This window comes from Loxodonta africana, chromosome 2, assembly GCF_030014295.1.
Source record: "Loxodonta africana isolate mLoxAfr1 chromosome 2, mLoxAfr1.hap2, whole genome shotgun sequence".
Classification (NCBI taxonomy): Eukaryota; Metazoa; Chordata; class Mammalia; order Proboscidea; family Elephantidae; genus Loxodonta; species Loxodonta africana.
Genome location: NC_087343.1, coordinates 153,296,964 through 153,310,001, shown reverse-complemented (window position 1 = coordinate 153,310,001; position 13,038 = coordinate 153,296,964). Strand labels below are relative to the sequence as shown.

The following is a 13,038-nucleotide window of genomic DNA, read 5'->3' as shown; positions in this document are numbered from 1 at the left end:
AGGGGAACCAGGAACCCAGGCTGGAAATGCTGACACATAGTAGGGAATGGAACCAAAGCCATCAAACACTTTACGTAAAACTATCAAATGTAAATCTAAATTGCTGTGTAAACTTTCACCTAATGCACACACACACACACAAATTAAAAAGTATACTCATACAATGGAATACTACATAAAAATGAAAAACTACTGAAAAAATGGAACAACATGGATGATTCTCACACAAGTAACACTGAGTAAAAGAACTCAGACACAAAAGAATACTTATTGTATTATACTTACATGAAGTTCAAAAACAGGCAAAACTAATCTATGATGCTAGATGTTAGAATCATAGTTACTCTTGAAGATGGGGTAGTACCTGAGAGGGACATGGAAACTTTCTGGGGTGCTATATTTTGATCTAGTTGTTATAGATATATAACTTCAAACCATATACTTAAGATTTGGCAGTTTACTATACATAAGCTATAATGAATTTAAAAGTATTATAATTTATCCAGCATTTCTAGGAGTTTGAGAAAGAAGGTTTTTAAAAACATATTCCTGATTTATTCTGTAATCAGTTATTTAGGAGAATCATTAAACCAAATGTATTACATCTTCCAATTGCAATCTGTTTGTACAGATTGTTAGCTCCAATTTTTATCCTATTATGCTCTCTACTGATTACCTTGAATTGTTGGTATATCTTCAGTAGAACAAGGACAACTTGCTCAGAAATACAGCAATACAGATGACGCTTGAGAATTATTTATATTAAGGAAGATAACATTTTTTAGGAGTCGTACAAAGATGGCTGGAAATTCTTTGTCATACCCCCTCATCAAGAGATGAAGTTTATTCCCCTCCCCTTGAATCTGAGCTACCCTGTGACTGCTTAAACCCACGGAAAATGGCAAAAATGATGTGCCAGTTCTCCACCTCTCTTGGAATGTTAATCCTTGGGATCCAGCTACCTTTAAAGAAAACCAAGACAGGCACATGGAGAGACCACCCATGGCGAGAGAGGGCCTAGCCTTCCAGCCACTCCTACCGAGGTGCCAGACATGTGAGTTAAGCTTTCTTGGAAATCCCAATCAACCCTTATCTGACTACATGAAATTTCCATGAAAAGACTCCTCCACCAAGACACACCAACAGAAGAACTACCCAAGTCAATCTACAGAAATCATGAGAGATAATAAGTGGTTGTTGTATTAGGCAACTAAGTTTTAGGTGGTTTATTACACAGCAGAATAAGAATTAACTCAGGTAATGATGTGCTTACTAAATCACATCTCAAAAAAACATTTGGAGGTGGGGCCAAGATGGCTGACTAGGTAGAAACTACCGCTGATCCCTCTTGCAACAAAGACTCAGAAAAACAAGTGAATCAATCACATACATGACAATCTGCAAACTCTGACCATCAAACACAGAACTAAAGAGTTGACCTGAGTGACAGGGGAGCAAAAAGCTGCACCCTGAAGCAGTGACCACTTCTGGAACTGGTATCCCTCGCCACAGCCTTAAGCCCTCGCAGTTCCCTGGTGCAAGAGAGGTGGGGTTGATTGCGGCTCACTGAGACAGGGCAAGACGGGGTTAATCCCTAACCCCCTGGAGTAACCTCGGTAGAGACTCAGCCAGCGCAAGCAGGATGCACACTGACCTGGCTGAGAAGAGAACGAGCAACCACGGGGAAGCAGCAGCTGTTTTCGGAGCCTAGAGCCAGTGTCCCAGTCAGAAAACCTTGGCGCCAGACTCTGGACTAAGCGCAGAGGAGCTGAGCCCGGCTTCCTGAGACGGCGCAAGAACGAGACGCAGCCCTAGCCCCCTGAAGTAACCTTGGGGGAAACCCAGCCAGAGCACGCAGACTGCACAATGACACGGCTGACAGGAGAAATCACCGGGAAGCAGCAACTGCTTTTGGAGCCTGGAGTGCAGCGTCCCAGCCAGAAAACCTTGGCGCTGCGCTTTAGACTAGGAGCGAAGGAGCTGATCACAGCTTCCTAAGACGATGCAAGCACAGGACAGAGGCCTAACCCTTGGGGGCAATCTCGACCCAGCCAGCTCACACAGGATACAATCCCCTCTGGAATCTCAGATAAAACAGTCATTACCAAACAACATAAGTAGCTTTGTCTATATTGCCCTGTGCTACTCTCTCCTATCTATCTGATCCCTCCCCTCCCTGCCCCAGGGGGCTTCATTAACATTGCAATTTCCTGGGCCAGGGAGTGAAGTGCTCTGTGTGTGGGGGGGGTTCTAACCCATTCTCCTGGCCTGAGAGAAGCAGCAACTAACAACCCAGGGGGAAAAAAATCCTTCCCTAACTTCCCTAAACTGGAATGAAAATACAGAACTAGCTCCAGCCAAGCATATGAGATCCACGATCTTTGGCTTTCTTCCCTACAGGGAACAAAGTGGCTATTATAATGTAAAGGCAATTCTGATAGAGATCTGAATGTAATTGTTTTAGCCGAGCAGTGGAAAGACAAGTTTTTGAGGTCTAATACCTCTCTACCTCTTAAACAGAGCCCTCACTGATCTACAGTGGGGAAGTGAGGGCTGAAGCTCCACCCAAACCACCTAGCCACCTGCAAAAGGGGTCTGAGGATAGTGACACCTATCAATCTTTAGAGGTACAAGCATTGGGTGTCTAAGGTACAGCTGCAGAGCCCACCCACCGAAGTGCTCTAGGAATAGAGACACACCTACCTCACTGGCACGTGGGGGAAGGCTGTCAGCATCCTGCCCTCCTTGGAATGTGACCCCCTGCTGCTACTAGAATCTGGTGCACACAACTATCACCACTACCCCTCTAAGTTAATAGGTGACAGTCTACACCACACACTTGGTGACCCAATATCGGAAAACCTGAGCTGATTCTATTCAAGAATAGTGAATAGACTCTTAGGCTTATATATCTGGTAACAGCTCAAACCAGCTGGTAATAGGACATAAGCGATTCAAAGGCTACAAAGACAGTGCAACCTAGTAGCCCATCAGGGTATACTGAAACAAAACAAAACAAGAAGATAAGACTTAGTGAGCAAATATACAATAAATCGTTACATTATCTTATAGATGGCTCGGAGACAGCAGTCGATATCAAATCACTTAAAGAAGCAGACTGTGATTGCCTCTACAAATCCCCAAATTAAAGAATCAAAATCTTTCCCAAATGAAGATACAATCCTGGAATTCCCAGATGCAGAATATAAAAAACTAATACACAGAATGCTTCAAGACGTAAGGGATGACCTCAGAAATGAAATAAGGCAATCAACAGAAAAAGCCAAGGAACACACTGATAAAGCAGTTGAAAAAATCAAAAAGCTTATTCAAAAATATAGTAGAAAAATTAATAAGCTGCAAGAATCCATAGAGAGACAGCATTCAGAAATCCAAAAGATTAACAGTAAAATTACAGCATTAGACAACTCAATAGGAAGTCAGAGCAGAATCAAGGAATTGGAATGCAGAGTGGGGGAGATGAAGGATAAAGCAATTCACACCAATACAGTTGAAGAAAAATCAGATAAAAGAATTTAAAAAAATGAAGAAACCCTAAGAATCATGTGGGACTCTATCAAGAAGAATAACTTGTGTGTGACTGGAGTACTAGAACAGAGAGAGACAACAGAAAATACGGAGAGAATAGTTGAAGATCTGTTGGCAGAAAACTTCCCTGGCATCGTGAAAGACAAAAGGATATCTATCCAAGAAGCTCATCAAAACCCATACAAGACTGATCCAAAAAGAAAATCACCAAGGCATATTATCATCAAACTTGCCAAACCCAAAGATAAAGAGAAAATTTTAAAAGCAGCCAGGGACAAAAGAAAAGTCACCTACAAAGGAGAATCAGTAAGAGTAAGTTCAGACTACTGAGCAGAAACCATGCAGGCAAGAATGCAATGGGATGACATATATAGAACTCTGAAGGAGAAAAACCGCCAGCCAAGAATCATATCCAGCAAAACCCTCTCTCAAATATGAAGGTAAAATTAAAACATATACAGACAAACACAAGCTTAGAGCATTTGCAAAAACCAAACCAAAGCTACAAGAATTGCTAAAGGAAATTCTTTGGTCAGAAAATCAATAATATCAGATAGCAACACAACGCAAGGTCACAGAACAGAACATCCTGATATCAACTCAAATAGCAAAATCACAAAAACATAATAAGATTAATTTAAAAAAGAAAAGAAATGCTGAAAACAGGGAATCATTGAAGTCATTATGTAAAAGATTACAATAATCGAAAAAGAGGGACTAATTAGAGGAGGCATAGATCTTCCATATGGAGAGGAAAACAAGGTGATACAGGACGATACAAGTTAGGTTTTTACTTAGAAAAATAGGGGTAAATATTAAGGTAACCACAAGGAGGTCTAATAATTCCATACGTCAAAATAAAAACCAAGAAAAACATAACGACTCAGCAAAAATAAATTCAACTACTATGAAATCGAGGAACACACAATTTACAAAGAAGAACTCAGCACAAAAAAGTAAGTGGAAAAATAAAATTGTCAACAACACACACAAAAAGGCATCAAAATGACAGTACTAAACTCATACTTACCTATAATTACACCGAATGTAAATGGACTAAATGCACCAATAAAGAGACAGAGAGTTGCAGATTGGATAAAAAAACACAATCCGTCTATGTGCTGCCTACAAGAGACACACCTTAGACTTAGAGGCACAAACGAAAAATCAAAGGATGGAAAAAATATGTATCAAGCAAACAACAATCAAAAAAGAGCAGGAGTGACAATATTAACTTCTGACAAAATAGACTTCAAAGTTAAATCCACCACAAAGGATAAAGAAGGACACTACATAATGATTAAAGTGACAATTTACCAGGAAGATATAACCATATTAAATATTTATGCACCCAGTCACAGGGCATCAAGATACATAAAACAAACTGTAACAGAACTGAAAAGTGAGATAGACACCTCCACAATTATACTAGGAGACTTCAACACACCACTTTCGGAGAAGGATAGGACTTCCAGTAAGAAGCTCAGTAGAGACACGGAAGATCTAACTGCTACAATCAACCAATTTGACCTCATAGACTTACACTGAACACTCCACCCAACAGCTGCAAAGTATACTTTTTCTTCTAGAGCACACGGAACATTCTCTAGAATAGATGACATATTAGGTCATAAAACAAACCTTTGCAGAATCCAAAACATCGAAATATTACAAAGCATCTTCTCAGACCATAAGGCCATAAAAGTGGAAATCAATAACAGAAAAATCAGGGAAAAGAAATCAAATACTTGGAAATCAAACAATACCCTGCTCAAAAAAGACTGGGTTACAGAAGACATTAAGGAGGGAATAAAGAAATTCACAGAATGCAATGAGAATGAAAACACTTCCTATCAAAACCTCTGGGACACAGCAAAAGCAGTGCTCCGAGGTCAATTTATATCGATAAATGCACACATACGTAAAGAAGAAAGAGCCAAAATCAGAGAACTGTCCCTACAACTTGAACAAATACAAAGTGAGCAACAAAAGGATCCGTCAGGCACCAGAACACAAATAATAAAAATTAGAGCAGAACTAAATAAATTAGAGAAGAGAAAAACAACTGAAAGAATTAACAAAGCCAAAAGCTGGTTCTTTGAAAAAATTAACAAAATTGATAAACCATTGGGCAGACTGACCAAAGAAATACAGGAAAGCAAACAAATAACCCAAATAAGAAATGAGATGGGCCATATCACAACAGACCCAACTGAAATTAAAAGAATCATATCAGATTACTACAAAAAATTGTACTCTAACAAATTTGCAAACCTAGAAGAAATGGATGAATTCCTAGAAACACCCTACCTACCTAAACTAACACACACAGGTAGAACAACTAAATAGACACATAACAAAAAAAGAGATTGAAAAGGTAATCAAAATACTCCCAACAAAAAAAAAGCCCTTGCTCAGACGGCTTCACTGCAGTTCTACCAAACTTTCAGAGAAGAGTTAACACCACTACTGCTAAAGGTATTTCAAAGCATAGAAAAGGACAGAATACTACCAAACCAAACTCATTCAATGAAGCCACCATATCCCTGATACCAAAACCAGATAAAGACACCACAAAAAAAAGAAAATTATAGACCTATATCCCTCATGAACATAGATGCAAAAATCCTCAACAAAATTCTAGTCAATAGAATTCAACAACATACCAAAAAGTAATCTACCACAACCAAGTAGGATTTATACCAGGTATGCAAGGTTGGTTCAATATTAGAAAAACAATTAATGTAATCCACCATATAAATAAAACAAACAACAAAAACCACATGATCTGATCAATTGATGCAGAAAAGGCATTTGACAAAGTCCAACACCCATTCATGATAAAAACTCTCAGCAAAATAGGAATAGAAAGAAAATTCAACATAATAAAAGGCATTTATACAAAGCCAACAGCCAACATCATTCTAAATGGAGAGAGCCTGAAAGCATTTCCCTTGAGAACGGGAACTAGACAAGGATGCCCTTTATCACCGCTCTTATGCAACACTGCGCTGGAGGTCAGCAGTTCCAATCTGCCAGGCGCTCCTTGGAAACTGTATGGGGCAGTTCTACTCTGTCCTATAGGGTCACTATGAGTCAGAATCGACTTGACGGCACTGGGTTGGGTGGGGGCCGGAGGTCCTAGACAGAGCAATTAGGCTAGACAAAGAAATAAAGGGCATCCAGATTGGCAAGGAAGAAGTAAAATTATCTGTATTTGCAGATGACACAGAAAACCCTAAGGAATCCTCAAAAAACAACTGAAACTAATAGAAGAGTTCGGCAGTTTCAGGTTCCAAGACAAACATACAAAAATCACTTGGATTCCTCTACATCAACAAAAAGAACATCGAAGAGGAAATCACCAAATCAATACCATTCACAGTAGTCCCCAAGAAGATAAAATGCTTAGGAATAAATCTTACCAAAGATATAAAAGACCTATACCAAGAAAACTACAAAGTACTACTGCAAGAAACTAAAAGGGACCTACATAAGTGGAAAAACATACCTTGCTCATGGATAGGAAGAATTAATATAGTAAAAATGTCTATTCTACCAAAAGCCATCTATATATACGATGCACTTCTGATCCAAATTCCAACGACATTTTTTAATGTGATGGAGAAACAAATCACCAACTTCATATGGAAGGGAAAGAGGCTCCGGATAAGTAAAGCATTACTGAAAAAGAAGAAGAAAGTGGGAGGCCTCACTCTACCTGATTTTAGAACATATTATATAGCCATAGTAGTCAAAACAGCCTGGTATGGGTACAACAGGCACATAGACCAATGGAACAGAATTGAGAACCCAGATATAAACCCATCCACATAGGAGCAGTTGATATTTGACAAAGGCCCAATGTCAGTTAATCGGGGAAAAGATAGTCTTTTTAACAAATGGTGCTGGCATAACTGGATACCTATCTTCAGAAAAATGAAACAGGACTCATACCTCACACCATGCACAAAAACTAACTCCAAATGGATCAAAGACCTAAACATAAAGACTAAAACAATAAAGATCATGGAAGAAAAAATAGGGATAACGTTAGGAGCCCTCATACAAGGCAAAAACAGAATACAAAACATTACTAAAAATGAAGAAGAGAAACCCGATAACTGGGAGCTCCTAAAAATCAAACACCTATGCTCATCTAAAGACTTCACCAAAAGAGTAAAAAGACCACCTACAGACTGGGAAAAAATTTTCAGCTATGACATTTCTGACCAGTGCCTGATATCTAAAATCTATATGACTCTGTTAAAACTCAACCACAAAAAGACAAACCAATTAAAAACTGGGCAAAGGATATGAACACGCACTTCACAAAAGAATATTCAGGCGGCTAACAGATACATGAGGAAATGCTCTCGATCATTAGCCGTTAGAGAAATGCAAATTAAAACTACGATAAGACTCCATCTCACTCCAACAGGGCTAGCATTAATCCAAAAAACACAAAGTAATAAATGTTGGAGGCTGTGGAGAGATTGGAACACTTCTACACTGCTGGTGGGAATGTCAAATCGTACAACCACTTTGGAAATCGATTTGGTGCTTCCTTAAAAAGCTAGAAATAGAACTACCATACGACCCAGAAATTCCACTCCTCAGAATATGTCCTAGAGAAATAAAAGCCTTTGCATGAACAGATATATGCTCACCCATGTTTATTGCAGCACTGTTTAAAATAGCAAAAAGCTGGAAGCAACCAAGGCGTCCATCAACAGATGAATGGATAAATTATGGTATATTCACACAATGGAATACTACACATGGATGAAGAACAATGATGAATCTGTGAAATATTTCATAACATGGAGGAACCCGGAAGGCATTATGCTGAGTGAAATTAGTCAGATGCAAAAGGACAAATATTGTATAAGACCACTATTATAAGATCTTGAGAAACAGTCTAAACTGAGAAGAACATATTCTTTTGTGGTTAAGAGGGGGTGGAGGCAGGGAGGGTGTGAGAGGGTTATTAACTGATTACTTAGTAGATAAGAACTATTTTAGGTGAAGGGAAGGTCAACACTCAATACAGGGGAGGTCAGCACAAGTGGACTGGACCAAAAGCAAAGAAGTTTCCTGAATAAACTGAATACTTCTAAGGTCAGCGGAGCAAGGGCGGGGGTTTGGGGACTATGGCTTCAGGGGGCATCTAAATCAATTGGCAAATAAATTCTATTAAGAAAACATTCTGCATCCCACTTTGAAGTGTGGCATCTGGGGTCTTAAGCGCTAACAAGCGGCCATCTAAGATGCATCAATGGGTCTCAACCCACCTGGATCAAAGGAGAATGAAGAACACCAAGGTCACAAGGTAATTATGAGCCCAAGAGACAGAAAGGGCCACTTGAACTAGAGACTACATCATCCCGAGACCAGAAGAACTAGATGGTGCCTGGCCACAACTGATGACTGCCCTGACAGGGAGCACAACAGAGAACCCCTGAGGGAGCAGGAGAACAGTGGGATGCAGACCCCAAATTCTCATAAAAATACCAGACTTAATGGTCTGACTGAGACTAGAAGAATTCCGGTGGTTATGGTTCCCAAACCTTCTGTTGGCCCAGGACAGGAACCATTTCTGAAACCAACTCAGCAGACATGGAAGGGACTGGACAATGGGTAGGAGAGAGATGCTGATGAAGAGTGAGCTAGTTGCATCAGGTGGACACTTGAGACTATGTTGCCATCTCCTGTCTGGAGGGGAGATGGGAGGGTAGAGAGGGTTAGAAACTGGCAAAACGGTCATTAAAGGAGAGACTGGAAGGAGGGAGCAGGCTAACTCATTAGGGGGAGAGTAAGTGGGAGTATGTAGTAAGGTGTATATAAATTTACATGTGAGAGACTGACTTGATTTATAAACTTTCCCTTAAAGCACAATAAAAAATTATTTTAAAAAGAAATTGCATTTCCAGGTAATCTTCTTGTCATTAAAACTCATAATGCTCTGAACATTTCTCTGTATGTGATGAATTCTTTACAGATACACATATATGCATCATATCTACATGCTTACAAAAAAGATAAAAGAAAAATAGTTTCTGAGTTGATCTATGACCCAGTATGTTGGAAATATTTTTGGAAGCCAGCATTATCTTATCAAGGCTCATATTTGCTATATAATATCAGTTGAAATAATTATATCCATTTAGAAAAATTTGTGCTGGCAACGGAAAACACGTTTAGTATGTGTTGCAACTGTTAGTATATACAAACAAAACATCTGTATATATAAAATATTTCTTTTTTACTATTAAAATTTTCTAACAAATATTGCCATTTCTAAGACGAGGCTTAAAAGTCAACAAAATGTTAGTGGCAAAAACACTGAAAAAAAAAAAAAAGACCTAGACTTAGGCAGAACTACCATGTGGAGTTGTACAAACTACACAATCTATTGCAGTGGTCTCAGGATTCCTAGATCTGCTGTTATTTATCTGCACGATTTGGTGCAAGACTCCTCAACTTCTTTGTTTCTCTGTTCTCTCAGTTATGAATTGATGAATCTTACCTAAGCTTCCAGCTTTAAGATTTTATGTTGACAGCATTAAAGGTAATTATTCTCTTTGATACAAAAAGCCTGAATTGAAAATCTAACTCTAGATTATCCTCAAAAGAAATAATTAAATGCTTTATAGGTCATCAATATGGTATTTTTATCAATATATTTTGGATGTCAATTTGTTTTTAACACGAAGCTATAGAAACATTAGAAATATAAGCTAATTATCTTAAAAATTAGAGTGTTATCAATAATAACTCTAAAGCCAAATACATTAATTTTGTGATTAGATGTGATTGTACTCTTCCAAAAGCAGATACTCAAGTATTAACTGCGCTTAATCTAGAATCAGATGAAGAAATTATACAAACTGACAAATTAATAATTCTAAAAAGCTTAACACATATAACTTTTTCTTCCCATAAAATTTCACGTGAGTGCCATTTAAAATTACCATGCAAGCTTCCATTAAGGCAGTGTGCATCTCGTCTGTTTTGTGCTCTTGATCTGCACCAGCAGCAAGCAGAAAGCGAACCATATCCAAATGGCCTTCAAAAAAAGGATAAAAAATTTAAAACTATATTTCCAAAGAATACTATTTAATAAGTATTAAAATGGGGCTTTTTTTTTTTTTCTGGGGTAAAATGGGATATATTTTCTTTCATATGTCTATATAAAAATTTTTGAGAACTTATTTTGCATTTAAGAAAGAAATTAATGACTAAAAAAAAATCCAACCCAAAATAAGCAGGATCTCTTCAAGGTCTTACTCTCTAGGTTTTAAAGTCTGAATTCGTTCAAAGCACAAAGTTCAAATTAAGTAAAGGAACTTCTTCTTTAATTTAATCTATGTAAACTATATATCAAATCAAATAGTATGTCAGGTAAAGTGCCTTTGCATTATATTTTTCAGAAAAGCAACTTTAAAATAATAACCATAAACTCACTGTGGCAATGAGCAGACATAGAAAATGTCACTTAAAATAATTCCAACCCTCCTGACACATTTAATATGTAAAAATCCTTAATAATCAATAAGAAAAAAAATACTCCAGTAGAAAAATGAGTGAGGAACATGACATGGTGATTCAAAAAAGAGATGTAAATGACTTAAACTGATGAGAAGGATATAAAACCTTCCACTGAGGAAATGTAAATTAAAATGAGACACCATTTTTTATTTCACAAAATGGCAAATATTAAAAAGAAAGATAACACCCAGTGTTGGTGAGGGTATAGGGTGGGATAAAGGGCACTCTCGAACACTGCTAGTGAGAGTGAAAATTGTTTCAACCTTTCTAGAAGGTAATTTGGCAATATGTATCAAAAGCCTTAAAAATGTCCATACCCTTTGACCCAGCAATTCTACTTCCAGGAATTTATCCTACGAAAATAATCAGAGATTAAGTAAAGATGCCTGCACAAGGATGTTATCACAGTGTTTTCAGTAACAGTGAAAAATTAGGAACACCTCAAGTGTCCAGCAATAAGCAATTATGGTGCATCCATTTGCTGTATGCAGAGAATGATAGTTTCCCTATCCAATATTCATTTTCTTATTCTTCCTCCTTAATAAGAGAACTCCAATTCTATCAAAAAAAAAAAAATTTTTTTTTTTTTTTAATTCTATCTGGGTGACAATAAGCCTGACTGAAAGATTACATTTCCCAGCCTCCCTTGCAGCTATGCATGGCCAGTGAGATGTAAATGGGCATTATAAGGCAAAATTCCTAGGAAGTTTCCTATGCTGAGCTTCCAATTTAGTAAGGCGCTCCCCATTTTGGCCTCCCCTCTTTACTATGAATAGCTGGAGCCCCACCTGCCACCTTAGATTGTAAGTAACCTTGAGGATAGAGGCCAAATTCTAGGATAGTGGAGCAGAAAAACAGGGTTCTGATATCTTAATGACAATGAACTGCCATACTAGTCCTGGGGCTGCCTACCCTTGGACTTCTTCTATGTAAAGAGAAAAAACTACTCTTTTGTTTAAATCATAATTAACTTGGCTTTTGTGACATACGCAGCCAAATCTAATGCTAACTGAAACAATGAAACCCTGGCTGGTGCAAATGGTTAACGCACTTGGCTGCAACTTGGTTGACAGTTCGAGTCTACCCAGAGGTGCCTCAGAAGAAAGATCTTCAATCTACTCCCCAAATATCAGCCATTAAAAATCCTATGGAGCACAGTTCTTCTCTAACACATGTGGGGCCATGAGTTGGAAGCAATTCAATCGCAACTGGTTAGAGATATTGGTGATTCAAGGGTAGAATTTCTGTCTTCCATGTGGGAAACTGGAATTCTATTGCCAGCCAATGCAACAAATGTGCAGCCACCACCAATCTGTCAGTGGTGAACTCTGTTGCTATGATGTTGAACAAGCAGCCCTGGTGGTGCAATAGTTAAGTACCTGGCTGCTAATCGAAGGCTGGCGCTTTGAACCTACCCAGCAGCTCTGCAGGAGTAAGACTTGGCAATCTGTGCCATAAAGATTACAGCCAAGAAAACTCTATGGGGCAGATCTACCCTGTCACATGGGGTCACTATGAGTTGAAATGAACTCAACGGCACCCAACAACATGATGCTGAACAGGTTTCAGAGCTTCCAGACTAAGATGGACTAGAAACAAAGGCTTGGTGATCTACTCCCAAAAATCAATCAACAAAAACTTATGGATCACAGTGGTCCAATGTGCAACCAATCATGGGGAAAGGGTAGGACCAGGTAGTGTTTTGTTCCATAGTGCATGAGGTCGTCATAAGTCGGTGACTGACTAAACAGCAGCTAACAACAACAAAATCATGTTGCAAGAATATCTGCTGAGATGAGAAAATGTTCATGATACACTAAATAAATACAAAATTTAAAAAGAAAAAGAAAACATCAGTTCCAGCTATGATATAGTGTTACTATGTGATTTTTTTAAAAGCATATATATATATATATATATATATATGTTTGTTTATGA

The 13,038-nt window shown here is 38.2% G+C and overlaps 1 protein-coding gene across 12 annotated transcripts in view; it reads right to left on the bottom strand.

Annotated features, from left to right (window-relative positions):
• The window catches only part of ANKHD1 (ankyrin repeat and KH domain containing 1), a 161,139-nt gene that overhangs the window by 83,226 nt on the left and 64,875 nt on the right, over positions 1-13,038 (bottom strand). For all 12 annotated transcript variants that reach the window (XM_064277089.1, XM_064277118.1, XM_064277097.1 and 9 more), the window contains exon 7: positions 10,524-10,618. In XM_064277089.1, the coding sequence (XP_064133159.1) occupies positions 10,524-10,618 (95 nt within the window). The remainder of the gene's footprint in view (positions 1-10,523; positions 10,619-13,038) is intronic.